This window comes from Sarcophilus harrisii, chromosome 2 (genome assembly GCF_902635505.1).
Source record: "Sarcophilus harrisii chromosome 2, mSarHar1.11, whole genome shotgun sequence".
NCBI lineage: Eukaryota > Metazoa > Chordata > Mammalia > Dasyuromorphia > Dasyuridae > Sarcophilus > Sarcophilus harrisii.
In genome coordinates, this window is record NC_045427.1 from 325535953 (window position 1) to 325552421 (window position 16469).

Here is a 16469-nt window from a genome sequence, read left to right on the forward strand (position 1 = left end):
ATTTGGGGTTTTCTTGGCAAAAATACTGGAATGATTTGTCATTTCCCTCTTCAGGCCATTTTATCGATGAGAAAACTCAAATTAAACAGGGTTAAGTAACTTGCCCAAGCTCACACAGCTAGGAAATAAATGTCTGAAGCCAGATTTTGAACTTGGGAAGCTGAATCTTCCTGACTTCAGACTCTACATTCTATCCACAGAGCCATCTTGTTGCTCTTAAAACAGCATCCATCATTACCAAGTGTTCTCCCATTCAAATACTAATCAGGCTTGACTTTTGTGTCTGACCTTGTCTCATCTTGGAAATTTTCAGGGTGGTATGACCATAGACAATGTTCATTAACTATAATTAATTATACCTTTAGTCTTTTACAAGGAGTTAAGTGAAGTTTGTAGAATTTATTTTCTCTTCTTTCTTGGAAACTCAGGGAAAACAATTTTTTGGTTTTGTTGGTTTCAGGGTGTTTTTTGAATCCCCATAGCACTTCTTCCATTCACTACAATATTTTAAAGATCATTGACAGCAGTTCAGCCATATTAACCAATTCTTTCACATGCTAGTATGTAGTTTGTCTAGGTCTAGTAACTTGTACTTAACTAATGGAGCAACTAATTGGACTCATTTCTTCCCTTGAATATCAGCTTTCTAATAACTGTATATGTTGTCCTTTCTAAACTAAAGAATATTCTCTTTGGAAGAGAAAAGAGAAGCAAAATAAACAGCTTTTTTTTTTCTATCAAACATTGTCTTCATTGCATCCAATAATTAATCTATTATCCCATTAAAAACATCCTCTAATGCCTCCTCTTTTTCCAATACAACTTTTAAAAAAAGACATTTTTTGATATCTTTGGCTCTCTTTATAAGTCTCAGCCTATTCGGACCTTTAACAATTTTGGCACTATTCTTTCAGGATTTTGCCATGCTTTTATTCTGTTGCATGTCTTTACTCAAATCTTTCTGTGGTAGCAGAAAAATGGAAACAAAGTAAATGATAGCTGTTGAATGGACAAACTGCAGAACATGAATGTTGTATGATATTACTAGGCCATAAAAAATAAAAACATATATTAAAAATTCACAAAAGCATGAAAAATCCTGTAAACAGAAAAAAAAAAAAAGAAATGAAACTTAATAGTGTATAGTTATAATGACTATAAGGACTAGAGAAGAGTGGAAAATGCAGCCCCTTCTTTTCATTGTGGGGGAATGGAGAAGGAATAATGATGAGAAGAGAGCACTAGCAGCTGAAAGGGTAAGTCATGCTTCTGAAGAAGGTGACATTTCAGCTGAATTTGGAAGAAAACAAGAGTTAGTGGGGAGGAAGGTGTAGAGGATTCCGAGCAATAGAGACAGCCAGTACAGAGATTTGGAGACAAGAGAAGAAGGGTCCTTTGTGAAGAATAACAAGAAAACCAGTTTGACTGGACGATAGAGAATTATAAGGGTAGTAATATTACGTATTTCGTAATGTCCTATATTGTACCGAGCATTATGCTGCTAGAAATACAACAAAAGGCAAGAATCTTTGATCTCAAGTAGTTCATAGTCTAATAGGGGGAGACAATATGTCAGCCATGTACAAACAGTATATTCATATATATATATACATACATATATGTGTTTATACATATATGAGAATGAAAATCAAAAGAGGGGAAGCATTAAATTAAGGGAGATTGGAAAAGGCTTCTTATAGAAAGTGGAATTTTGACTGTGACTTGAAGGAAGCCAGAACAGAGAAAAGAAAAAGAATATTAAGTATAAGGGACAGCCAGTAAAAAGTGCCCAGGATCAGGAAATGAAGTTTCTTGTGTGAGGAATAGCAAAAGACCAGTTTCACTGGATCATAGAAAATGTGGTAGATGTGGGAGGGTGGGAATATAAAGAGAGAGAGCAGGAAGAAGTAAGGTATAAAAATAACTGGAAATATTGAAAGGATAGGTTATATGGTATGAACATAAGATTTTATATTTGGTGCTGGAAGAGGGGAGCCATTGGAATTGATTCAGTAAGAAGGTAAAATGATCAGATTTATACTTTAGATCAGTTTAGTAACTGAGTGAAGAAAGATAATGAGATTGGTTTTAGGTATATTTAGTTTAAGATTTATCAGGATTTTCACTTTATGGATATCCAGTGGACAGTTGAAAATATAAGGCTGGAGGACAGGAGATTGATTAGGACTGAATAAATAGATTTAAGAATCATCAGCAGTGAGATGATAATTGAAACCATGGGAAATGAAAAGATAACCAAGTAAAATAGTATAAAGAGAGCTCAAGGATAGAATCTTGAAGAAATATGCTATCAGTGGGCATGAAACAAATGAAGATACAGCAAAAAAGACAGAAAAGAATGGATCAAATGGGTAGGAGGAGAACCAGAAGAGAGGAATGGTATGAAAACCTAGAAAAAAAAGAATGTCAAAGAGAAAAGAGTAAACAGTGTTGAGAGTAAACAGAGAAGTCAGGAAGGATGAGAATTGAGAAAAGTCTTAATGGCATTAGTCACTGTAGAGAGAGTAGTTTTGATTCAATGATGAGGTTAGAAGGCAAATTGCAAAGAGTTACAAGGGAATAAAAAAGGAAGTAGAAACACCAGAAGAAAACTTTTACAAGGAGTTTAATCAAAAAAGAAAGGAAAGATATGGGATTATAATTAATAAGAATAATCAGGTCAATGAGAATTTTTGCTAAGAATGAGGGAAATGTGCTCTGTTCTAAGCAGAAAGGGAGCAGTGAGTAGATAGATACTGAAGTTTAATGAGAGTACAAATAATAGAAGGCACAATATACTGAAGAGGACAGGATGGAATGGGATCAAGAATGTAGATGGGTTTGTCATTATAAGAAGAACAAACTTTTCTTGTGAGACAGGTGAAGGAAGAAAGAATAGAAGGAAGATATTCAAGTGATATGAGATGAATAGCAAAAGGAAGAGGCCTTATCAAATACCTTCAATTTTTTGGTAAAAGTTTTCAGGTAAGAAGACAGGAAAAAAGTATGACATGGGAGATTCTCAAAAGGAGAATGTGTAGTGAATGGGGTAGCAAATTGATTAGAGAATTCTAACAGAATTGCCTTATTGCAGTGAATGCCCAGGTGAGATTATATAACATAAATTTGTAATAGCAACAGTCAACAGTTTTGAGATTTTCTCCAGCTTCATTTAGCAACATGTAAATAAATGATGCAAATAATCCAGTATTGGAAAGGTAGTTTGGGACCAAGTTCCAAAACCAAATAGGGATTTATTTCTGATCCTAGGAAGCTAGTGGAGTTTATTGAGCAAAGCCATGACATGATTAGACCTGCACTTTAAGAAAATCATTTTCTCATTTATATGCAGCCGGAGCTTGGGAGAGAGCCTATGAATGGAAATATGTTTGTATATAATATGCTATTTATGCACATGTGTATATATTTTATGTACACACATATGTATATTATATAGAGACATACACAGTGGCTTAATCTTCATATAGATGATTAATTCATGAAAACTGATGAAGTCACCAAATATAGTGAGAAAAGAAGGGCTAGGACAGAACCTTCAGGTATGCCCCAGCTGAGGCAACATGCTATAAATCATGAGCCAAGAATAGAAACAAATTTTTTGAAGTTTTTTGGGAGGTTATTTTTGAGCAATCTATTATAGAAGAGAGGGATAGAATCAAGTGTATATAAAGGATTGACTTTGATAAGGGAAAAAAAAGCATATCTTCAAGCAAAATGAAACAAGAGGAATGATGTGTCTGTGATTTTTTTAATTAAATTTTTTCAATAAATAAATATTTATGATCTCTTCACAAGAAAAAAGGAAAACAAAAACAATCCTTGTTACAGATATGTATAGTCACACAAAACAAATGACTATATTAGCCATGTCTAAAAATGTGGCCTGACTATCCTGTGCAAGTCTCTTCCATGTGCTCTCATAATTTACCCATAGGGTGCCAATCCAATATCTGGAAGCCTTCCTCATTTGTCCTAATGTTGCAAGGATACCAGTGAAGCACATCCATCAATTATTTATTTCACACTCACCAGATGACTAGCTTATCATCTATTTTGTTTACACATTTCATAACATTTCATGTTATATTCTGAATAACAGCATTTATCTGTTTTGTTTTTCCTATTATGAATAATTACACCAAATTGTTGATGTTGATGTTGATGTTGTTATTGGAATGATTATGGATCTCATTCAGAAGGCTCTACAGTGTTCCAGGACTTGATGCAACAAACTACAGTGTTATCCACAAATGAACATGTGGGGAATCTCACAATCTACAAGAAATTTCTCTACAACTAGAATTTTGTACTCAATATCCTTCATGATTGTTATGAACTCTGTTGGTGAACATACATCTTTTTTTTTTTTTTTTTAACTTATAATAATGATCACAAAATCATCAAACAAGTTTGTCTTTATTGTTTTATCTTTCATGGAATATTAAATAATTCTGATATATGGACAGAAGATATAGTGAGAGCCTTTAAGGAAATATTTTGGTCTATCAAATTAAATCCTTTGTAATTAATGAAGAGCAAAGACCCAATATTTTCCCACGTTTTTGATATCTTCTCCTGCATAAATCAGTCTCTCAGTCCTCTCACAATTGTATTGCCTACAGCCCAGATCTTCTTAGAGAGACTTCCTTTGGCTAAATCTTTAAAAATCTACAGCACATGTCTGACCAGGGCTATATTTACTCTCCTACTTCACAAACTCTACAACAGAATAGTTGTTTTTACTCCTACATTCACAATTTACTCTAATTACAGTCCCACTGTCTCATTCTTCCTGGTGAATATCAGGTCCAGAATAGACATTTCACATATTACTCTTTTCTTTGAAAGATAAAGTTATTAATAAATTATTGATATTGCACAACAATAAAATATTGACTTCTCTACCTTGTCCTAGAGAGAACTGACGTTTTGGCCATTGGTTTTATAATAAAGTTTGTATGACTCAGAGGAGCCTTTAGGTCAAAAAGATGTGGTGTTAGGTCTTGCCTTTCACATATGCTGGCTGAACGTTTCTCACAAGGTACTTAACTTTTTACTGTCTCAGGCAACTCTTTAATATCATAAGTTGGCAGTATGCATGATAGTTTCCTTACAAGGAGTTTCCTATGGCAGTAAAGCCACAAGTCCAGACAAAAATCAAAACTTCCTTTTATCATATGAATGTTTTGAAGATTGACTAGAGAGCTAAGGACTGATGTTTTCATATTAAAATGGGCATTATATGTACAGAGCATCACGTTATAATATATATACTTATGGTATATATTTGCATAAAGTTTGCACATAAAGTTAGGAAACAACTAAGTTTCCTAAAACCAATAGTAAAATTGTAACTTTATTACAACCCCCTAGCTTTTTTGTTTTGTTTTTTGCTGAGGCAATCAGAGTTAAGTGACTTGCCCAGGGTCACACAGCTAGGAAGTGTTAAGTGTCTGAACTTAATTTGAACTCAGGTCCTCCTAATTTCAGGTTTGGTGCTCTAGCCACTGTGGCACCTAGCTGACCCACAAAATCATCTTTTTGATGGACACTATAACCAAATTCTTCTAAAAGTATTTCCATATACTAAAGACTCACTGGGACACTGACTTTGTACTCCATTTCCTGAAACCACTTTATCGATTAGATGTTCTTACAGTCAAGTCCCTTTGATGCTCCAGAAATGAAATAGTTTTGGATGATATCCCTGACAGCCTTGAGTTGCTTGTCCTTGTGGTAGGGCCCTCAGAGAGAATTTATGTAATGAATTGTGCTCTAATAAGATTCCAAATGTATTATTCTTATAAATAAGAAGGGTATTCTAGGGGGTTAATGATAGCTAATTTTTGAATTTTTCTCTCACTTTTTAAAACATTTTCAACTTTTGTTTTAGTGTCATCATATTTCTGAGATAGATATAATCAATATTAAGGAATAGGGACAAGCACTATGATTCCATAAATATAAGAACTTCCGGGTTAAGAAACTTTCTCTGCCAGTGCAGCTTTGGTGCCTTCTCTGAAATGTAGAATTTGCGGGGATTTTGTGAAATACTGAGAAATTAATCATCTTGATCTGGGTAATCAATCCTGCATATGGCAGAGGAACCTAAGTTTTCGTGGCCCCAGAGCAATTTTTTCTCCACTAAACCATCTGCTTTTCAGAATAGATTTGATTATCTCATTATATAGTGAAATGTTCAGCTTCAGGTGAAGTGGAAAGCTAGGTCTCTAATTTCTCACCTCAGTTTTCTTTCCACTGATTTGTAACTGGAAGTCTAAAATGTCTTTTTCTTTAAAAATTTCAAACCAATAATTTTGTTCTCCACAAATAGCCTGAACTGTGTTTCCAAACCATATGAAAAGCACTCCAAACTATATGAAAATATATTCAAAAGGTATATTACACTGGAGAAAGTTCAAAAGTTCAAAAGACCTGAGTTTAAAATCTTCATTTAATAAATGAGGTGGTAGCCTCTTGCATGAATTCAGAAAGACAAGTCACTTAAACATTCCTGGGCTTCTGTTTTGTCATTTATAAAATGAAGGCATTGGGTTAGATGGCCTCTAAAATTTGTTCTTGCTCTAAATCTCTAAAATTATATAAAAATTATATTGTTAAGTTTGAGAAAATCTAGTGAATATTGTTTTGGCAAGTACTTTTTTTCAATCAATGTAACTTGCAAGATAAATTTAACAAATGTAGTTTGGGACCTTGATTTCCCTTTCTCATGAAAGAGGATGATTATTGTTGCAAGAAAGATATAATTTCCATATATCTAGCTTCCTAATTCTTATGGAAAACATATGTATCTTTTAAGTTACAGTCACATAAAGTTGAAGAGTGATATTTATTCCCATCATTGATCCAGGGAAAGAATGTTAAAGTTGTGATTCATCTTTGGTCTCAGAAAATTTTAAAGGAATACAAATAGATGTAAGAAGGCATGGTAACCAGTGACATACTGAAAATAATGCTACTCTTCAGAAATTTTTTTTTTTTTTTGGTAACATTAAACAGCTCGTGAATTCCTACATATTTGCTTGATAAATATTGGAATTTTTGCATTTTTTCTTTAGAAAAGCTCTCTTCCCCTCCCCCCCCAGTTTTTTTTAAACATTAATTTAGTTGTGTTTTTGCATTCTTTTAAATGATTCATTTCCATTCTATTAAGAATTCTTTTCCTTCTATGTGACTGTTTTTGGCACAAATCTGAAGGAGATTATGTGGTTTGTTGTAATTACATAGTATGCTGTTGTATTCCTGTTGTTACCTCGGCAGATTGTGGCTTTATTGCATAAAATTGCACAATACAGGATTTAATTAGTTGTGGTATGATTTATGTTTCAATCAAGATTAAGGCAGGTGCCCCATAGGAACAAGGCATATTTTGCTTCCATACATGAGGGTGTTGTATACCTTCAACAGTGCCCATATTTATTAAGTATTATAGTTCATATATTTTGAGCTAGAAATAAATATAAAAATCATCCAGTTCTTTCCTCTTACAGATGAGAAAACCAAGGCCTAGGGAACTTAACCAATTTCCTCAAGGTCACATAATAAGTGGCAGAGCTGAGATCTGAACTTTGTTTATCTCTCCCCAAAGTCAGTTCTCTTTCAACTAATCCATGTTGCTGCCCACAGCTGCATAACTATGACTAATTTCCTTAAACTTCCATTCAGAGGATACTTTGGTTTCTCTTCATGCTGGAAGTTAATTATGAATGTTTTCATAATGTAAATTTACCTGGTAACCTGTCTTATATAGAAGCTAAAAATTGCCAACTTCTGTAACAATCATTCTGACCAAGGACCTTTAAGGCAATATTCTGTCTCACATTATTTTGCAAATTATCAGTCTCTGTTTGTATTATTAAGTTGAGAAAATCTAGTGAATATTGTTTTGGCAAGTACTTTTTGTCAAACTTAAAGATTTTTTCATCTTTCAGTGTTGACTTTAGATCATATTTCACATTATTGGATTTTTATTATTACTGTCAACAAATAACACTAAGGTTGTAAAAGTGGAATGAATTGCACATCAAAGATGTAAAAATTAATTTTGGCATAAATCTTTTTTATGTTAATAGTTGCTTTAATCATACTTTCAAGTTATTAACCATATCTGACTGTCTTGCTCAGATTCCAGATTCCATCATTTCCCGTGGTGTTCAGGTGCTCCCACGAGATACCGCCTCCCTCAGCACTACCCCATCAGAATCTCCTCGTGCCCAGGCCACATCTCGCCTCTCCACAGCTTCCTGTCCAACACCAAAAGTAAGCACAATGCCTTTGCATCTGGCACATCTTCAACATGAAATTGTATAATGACTCATGCTTCCTTTCAACTGACCAAAGTTGGCTAACATATACAGTTATACTATGAGAAAGGAAAGCTGAATTCCAAACCTTGTTCCACAAATTATAGTTTTGAAAAAGTAATAAGAAAACAGAAACATCATGGGAAATTCTGTATTTCTGTGTCACCACTAGGACCATCACTTCTATGGTTCCTAGTGTTTAGTCATGATTTATGAACATCGCTTGACATAATATGCTGTTACTAATACAGATGTGAAATTGTTTTCATATAATGACTATATATATATATATATTCATGAAACAAGTCTATTCACATTTCTAGTTTAGGTTGGGGTAGCTCCCTGCTTTAGTATCATTCCATTTTCTTTCAAACATATTCAAGTTGGAATGTTGCTGCCTGATATTTGGAACCAACTCTAAATTGACTAGAAAGAAAGTTTTAATGCCAACCTTTGGGGTGGGATGATTATTATTTAACATTTGTATTATAATCAATCCTGAAATTATAAGAAAATAGGTTGAACTCTGTTAATAGGCCTATTTTATATTTTAACAAATGTGGTGAATAGACTATCTAGCATAATAATATCCATGCCAGCTTTCTCCTGAAAATTTTTTCCCTAGCATCAAGGTATGCTTTTAAGATCTCTATCAGCATAAAACTTTTATTATTAAATGTACCTGATATGGACATGTTAAATAGACTGGTAGCAAATAACTAAAAGTAACATTCTTTTTTATTTAATTGATTATGATGGTTATAGATTAGTTGGTTCACTAAAATGATTGCAAGAGTCTGAAAGTCCATTTTTCATACTGTGACTCTTTTTTTCTGTCAGCAAATTGAATTAACCTTCAGGGATCTGTTCAGCTGTCTTTCCCAACTCCAATTTTTCTGTCAGTATTAAGAATGCCAATTCTGGATTTGACTAGAATAGATCAGAAATGTATGTGAACATTTTAAGCTGTTTTTATGTCCCACCGTACAATTTTCCTAGCAGTGTTTTCTTCAATTATCATGAATGTTTCACACCTTTGTTTTTAGTTGATTCTAAAATTAACTGACCCTTTAGAAAACTGAGGTCTCAGAATTTCAATAAGAAGGCTGAATAGTGAATAAAAATAGTAGGTGAATCTTGAGTGTGATGTTAAATGTGTTTGTGCTAGTCAGATAAGTCAGCAACCAATCAACAAATATTTATTTGAATGATAAGTTAATGCAGCTTGAACTGATTGAAAACATGTATCTTTAAAGATGTAATTTAATGAAAATTCTTATTTCATATTAATTAAATGTTTCAAAATAGAGCTATAACTGGCATAGAGCAATTATTCTTTGTCCCAGAGCAGCAAATTTGCTACCTTGGGCATACTTTATTCCCTCAGTAAGTAACCCATCCACCCTTGCCTCATATCTCATGGTAGTGTTTTAGGGGCAGCTTTTTCCCCATTACAGATAAACCTCAGGGGATCCACTTGTCCCTGGCAAAATGTTATTTACAACTCTGTTTCAAAATAAAAGTTTCTATAGCCAACTGGGATTGCATTCCAACTGTGCAAACTGAATTTGGGGAATAAAACATAAGGTCAGATTCACTTTAGAATGTTGATATTTCAATTGTTTCACAGATGCTAAAATGCTCCATGAGAAGTTTAAAAAATTTTAAGCAACACATAGTATAATTAAAACAACCTCTGTACAAGTATAAGTGATACCAATATCTTTATGAAACAAAAAGTATTATGTATAAAAACTAAAACTTAAAAGTTTTTCCATGAATAAACATGTAACAAAATGCTACCCCATAAGGAATCTAGGACTATTGCTTTTATTGGAAAGATAATTGAAATGCTGGTGGAATTAGAAGAAATATGGAAAGATTGAAGAAACAAAATCTTAATGGCTCAAATAACCAATAAGTTTCCCAGAAGGCAAAATACTATTATGTTTCTTTTCTTATTCTATAGTTTTCTTCCTTTTTTTTTTTTTTTTTGGTAGTTCAGATATGGGTGCATTCAAGAGAATGCATATATACATATATTATATGTATATCTATGAGCTCCTCTGAGATTTTTTTCCAAAAGCATTCTTATCCATTGATTATGGTAATATTTTCATGTTTCTGATGTAGCTTTTGTTATTTTGACTGACAAGTATTTAGCATTTAAAATTTTTTCTCATCTTAATTCATAATTTTAAGTTAGAAACATAAAATATTATATATATACAAGTATATACTATGTATAGTGGTTCCAGGATATTGTTAGAAATAAATGAAAATTATTATTGTAGAATTTTCTGCCTATGTTTGATCAGTTCTCAATTTTCACCATCTTTGACCATCATCAGAGAATTAAGTTTTGTGTATAGGATATAAAACATACTTTTACATGAGTTCTTCTTCAAGCTCAAGAATGAACATAATACATTGGTGATATATCTTTGCTTTTAAACAGCAGAAAATACAGTAGGGAAAAAGAAAACATAGAAATCCACTGAGTTATACCTAACAAAACTATATTATATATACCAGGCCATGTCTTACGATTTTTTAGGTACCTGAGATTCTTGGGCATCATCTTGTTCAAAAAATTATTTGAATACTAGTTTTTCTATTTCTCGTGATGTTCTTGTTACTGAACTTCTGAAACAGGGTCGTCTGTGGCTTCATTAGATACAACTGTCAATTTAAATATTCTCTTGCATGTAACAGTTTAGTCAAACAGTCAACAAGCATTTATTAATGAGCTTCAACACTAGGCTCTGTTATTAATTTGCCTGGTGATTGTTAAGCAAGTTACCATCTGGTACTTCAGGGTCCTTATTTAGAAAATAGATTGCTTTTATAGAGGTATTGTGAGGGGAAAAAACAACTAATTTAAATATTTATTTAAGGAGGAATATCACAATGTTTTTGTGCCTTTAATTCACATTTTTAAAATGAAATCAAATATGTTCTTTTAAAGGAATGTCTATAAAAGATTTTTCCGTGAGCCCCCAAAGAAAATTTCAGAAAACATTCTTTAATTCTTTCAAAAGAGAATTTTATGTTTAGCAAGAGTTCTTGCTACAAGTTCTTTCTTTCATAGAAGAAGTTCTTTCTTCCATTACTGCTTGGATTGTATTTATACTTGTGTTATGTGAGCTGTCATCTAAGCTCCTTAGTATAAAGACATTATAATTATATTCAATCTTTTTTATCTAATGACAAGTTAAAAATTGATTTTTGAATGGATATGTTCTACATATACTGAGAAGATGGAGAAATAAATATATGCTTATTTTTCTATGTTTAATTTTTCTTCAGTTCCAAACTGGATTCCTAAATAGGAAGTTCAGTTTAAGTAGACAGAATAAGTGCACAGAGAGTGCACATCAAAAAGCACCATTGGGAAAAAATTAAGAAGGTTCTTAAACAAGATTTTACCTACTCATGATTTATTGACTCTAGATTTAAGATCCTTTTTCTACCATAGGTGATAAGATTGTTACATTTTCTTACCCAATGGTTATATTAAATGTAGCAGATTTCTCTTTCCTTTAATATACTATTAAGTCCATTAGCTCATGGGATTTCTATCCATCAATCTTCTTATTCTCCAAAAGTCATCTTTTAAAACAATAATTTGCTGTCAGAATAGCCAGTTCAGAAATCATAAAAATTAGGTACCACAGTGCTTTCCATCTTGGTGAAGAAAAAGTCCAAAATAATAAGGTATTCCAAAAGAAGACCTCACAAGGCTTGCCCTAATTTGTGAAATCCATAAGCATATTATTCACATTCAAATTTAAATCTTTCCTGAAGAGTATTTTTCATAGGAAAAGTCATAAACTCTTTATTTTCAAATAAAACTTTTTGAACCCATTAAGTCAGACTCTGTAGGGTATTCTCACCACTTAACAACTGTGCCTAAAAACTACCTTAAAAGGAGTTATCTTTTAGCAGTTATTGTTAGTGAATATCATTCTTAACACATCATTGACAGTGATCCTCAAAGTTCTTTGTATTTCACCTGTTGAGTAAAAAATAAAGACTCAGAATATTATCCAGAAACCATCACTATCAGTTAACTAGAAGTATTAAATTCTTGGTATATTCAAGTACTATCTGTCATTAAGGAAAAACTATACATCAGAAATGTCTCTTAAAGAAAATATTATCAGCCCCTCCTAAATAAAATAAAGCATCCTGAGACAGCCCAGTTATTTAATCACTTCTTTTATTCATGTATTCAAAAGAAATTGTGAATGAGTAGAATTTAAATTTGATATAGTAGTCAGTTTATAACAGTCACAACAATTATATTTACTTAGAATGGTAAATTTTTAACTCAACATTCAATCACCCATAATAATTTTGAATTTACTTTTATTTCTATTCTGTTTTCAAGTTTGTTTTTTTTAATTATATTTAAACAGGGATCTATGGGAAATACTTTTAAGATAAAGTACAAGTTCAGCATGAAAAAGAATAAAGTTATTTTTCCTTACAGAAACATTCCATTTTATTTTAGATTTTTTGTCAATTCATTTGAATAATCTCTAATCCAGAAAATAGTAGTAAAGTAGTCATTTATCATCAAATGAAAACATAGAAAACTAAACTAAGAAGTATCTTGGATGCTATATAGCCCAGTCACTTCATATTATAGATGTCAGGATAAAATGCAAAAGTTCACACAGGTAGAAATTATCAGAGATAGGTTTTGAACCTAGGAGTCCTTTGACTATGGAGTCAGAGATTTACTGTGCCACACTTCAACACAAAGTAGAGCTACAAGCAGGGGTAATGTAAAATAGAATAAATGTTTCAATTTTCATACTTACTGGTACATTGGTGAGTTAGAATTTATCTTCTTTTAGAATCAACATGAAATCATAAGTAAGCAAATACTGAAGAACAAATTATGCAAAGAAGTAAAATTTTCAGTACTAAAGGCAAGGCTACATTCCTGCTGACATTCTGCATGAAGTCCAAAAATCTCTATGTGTAGGATTGCATAAGTTTTCAGTAATATATGTATACAAAGAACTATTTGCTATGCAAAACTTTTAAATACCTATAAGTTTCTTACATCATATCATGGAAGCTCATAATATTCATCTTTTAGCAGTCATTGTTAGTGAATATCATTCTTAACACATATCATTGACAGTTATTTTCAATTAGCTCTTTTCTACTTTACAAAAAAAAAGTAACTCATTGAGCTGTGTTATTATGTATGTTGATCTTCATTTGCTTCCTCTAGTCACTAATGAAAAAATATAGATTTTAGCATATTAAAGGATGCTTGAGAAATCATTGGGAAGGAGCTGAAGTGGATTATAGACCCTCAATCTGTAAATTCATTAGGATCGCTGAAAGAGATGTTTCTTAAAAATTATGGTCCTAGGTCTCTATTCAATTTCACTTGGAAAAAGTTATTTATACTAAACAATTGCCAAGACCAACTTTTCTTATATCCAATCTACTATGTGAAGAACTCAATATTAGACACTGGAAACATGAGACAAAATGAAACTCAATCATTACCTTTAAGAACTATGCATTTTACTCAAAAATACAACATGTAAATACTTACTTACCTGAGGAGGGAGAAAGCTCTGACAACTGGGGAAATCAGGAAGGATTTTTTAATATAAAGTGATATATTGATATATGAGCTGAACTTTGAATCTACAAAGGCATTGAAGCAAAAGATGGGATGCCAGTTTTTGGGAATAGTTACTAAGCTGATTTGTCAGCTTAATTAAGAAAATAGTATATAACAAGATAGGCTACAACTGGATTATGAAGGGCTTTAAGTATGACCCTGAGGAGTTTGTCATGTATCCTACAAGCAAGAGGGAGCCACTAAGAATTGTTGACTAGAGGAATTATATTATTGGATTATAAAAAGTTTATAAATTTTATAAACTTTATTAAATAATTTTATAAAATTTATTATAAAATTATTTTGGTGGCTGTAACAAAAATTAGTGGGAAAGGGAAGAAAATGGAAACTGGAAGTCTAATAAGAAAGGTTTTGGAATAGCCTATGGATGAAGTGATAAGGCTCTAAACCAAGATGGTGGATATATCAGGAAACAAAGGAAATTTATGAGAAAGATGCTACAGAAGTAGAATCAACAAGATCTAGTTACTAATTGGATATTTGGGAAAGGAAAAAAACAAGGATGAAGCCAAGATTGTAACATCTAGGTTTCTGGAAAGATGGTAGGGACCACAACAAAAATAAGGAAATATGGAGGAGAGGTAGTTTTAAAGGTAAAGGAATGCTTTCTTTTTTGGATGTATTGAATTTTAGTGACTGCAAGACATCAAAATAGAGATGTCCAAAATGAAATTTAGGAGTGAGAGTACTGTTGTATGTATAGCTCTAGAAGCTTTCTCAATGCAGAAGAAGGAAATCATGAGATTTTCATGAGAGACAATGCATAATGAGAGAAAAGTGGGCCCAGGTGAAATCCTTGGGGAACAACCTTAGCTATGAAGACACCAATGACAGTCCAACTAGGAAAACTGAGAAAGAATAGGAGGAAGAGAGAGCAATATTACAGAAACTGAGAAAAGAGAAAGTATCCAATACTGCAAAGAGGTCAAGAAAAAAGCAAATTGAGGAGAGGCTGTTGCTGTTCATTGGTAACCTTGAGAAGAGTAGTGGTTAAGTCAGAAGTCAAATTATGAAAAGGATTAAGAAATGAATAGATGGAGAGAAAATGGGGAAAAGACTATTACTTGTGTATGTGTGTTTTTTCCTCTACGTCTGACTTTGAAAGAGAAAAGAGATATAAGAAGATATATTGAAAGTATAATAATGTTAAGTGAAGACCTTTTAAAAATAGAGGAAGATATGGGTATGTTCACAGCAGGGAAAGAGATAAGAGATAGGAAATTAAAGCTGTGAGAGAGAATAAAAATAAGACAACATGCACTCAGAAGAGACAGGAAGGAGTCAGATCAAGGGCACAATTGAAGAAATTGGCCTTGATTATATGGGCAATTTCATCAGAGCCTACAGGAAAGGAAAGAGTAGAGGATTGTGTTGAGTTTTGGGGAATTGGATAAAGGAAAAATAGAAATTCACAACAAGTGACTTCTGTTTTATTAGTAAAGTATTAAGTGAGATTCTCTGCTGGAAGAATACAAATTCCATGGAGAAAAAGGAATAGTATCAGAGGTATAAGGAAAGAAGTTCAGGAACAGCTACTATGAGGAATATAATAAAGTCAATTACTAAAGAATAAAAGGATTACACCAGAGCAGTGAAGACTCAGTGAAGATTAAATAGCAAATTTATAGTGAATCTTACCTGCATGGTTCTGTGATTTTCTTCAGTTTGCAGATGTAGAAGATAACTCGGGATTTGTGTTTGGCAATGCATGGACAGTGATAAAACAAGAGAGAAAGAATTCAAGAGTACAGGATAGTGTATATTTGAACTATTTTACTAGAGATCCAATGTTTCAAAGGGAAGAAAGTGAGATGAGAACAGCAGGGATATATTATGAAATGACTAAGTGATGGAGTGAATGGAGGAAGAGATAAGGACAAAAAAGAGTACAGCTCAGAGAGAGATAGAATAATAATGTCTATAGTCAGAAGAATTCCAAAATTCTGTATTATGGAAATTACTGGGTGATAGTGAAATGCGGAGTATGGCCATCCCTTTGTGTATCTTCCTTCTTTTAGTGACACTATCCTAGACAAAAAAATATCCTAATTCATTACCCTATTCCAATCTCTTTTCTCTCCATCCTTCACACTACCACCAAAGTGATTTGGTGATTGTATAAAAATTAAGCAGCAGTAGACATAGAGGATCTAAAAACAGATTTAGGTGTTCTTATTCTAACCTTTACAAAAGACTCAAATCAAATGACATTTCTGAGCCTTAGTTTCTCCATTTAGAGAGGCTGTGATATCGTAGGAAAAAATGCTAGACATGGTGTCACTAAAGTTTGGGATCAAATCCTTTGAAATTCTGGAAGCTAGGTGGTATAGTAGATGGAGAACGGGACTTAGAGTCAGGAAGACCTGAGTTCAAATTTGGCCTCAGATATTTCCTAGCTGTGTGTTAACAGCCAAGTCATCCAACCTCTGTTTATCTCAGCTTCCTCA

The 16469-nt window shown here is 32.6% G+C and overlaps 1 protein-coding gene across 13 annotated transcripts in view; it reads left to right on the plus strand.

Moving 5' to 3' along the window:
- Positions 1–16469, plus strand: part of GPHN (gephyrin) — a 751804-nt gene that overhangs the window by 480406 nt on the left and 254929 nt on the right. For all 13 annotated transcript variants that reach the window (XM_031952740.1, XM_031952743.1, XM_031952746.1 and 10 more), the window contains one exon: positions 8167–8301. In XM_031952740.1, the coding sequence (XP_031808600.1) occupies positions 8167–8301 (135 nt within the window). The remainder of the gene's footprint in view (positions 1–8166; positions 8302–16469) is intronic.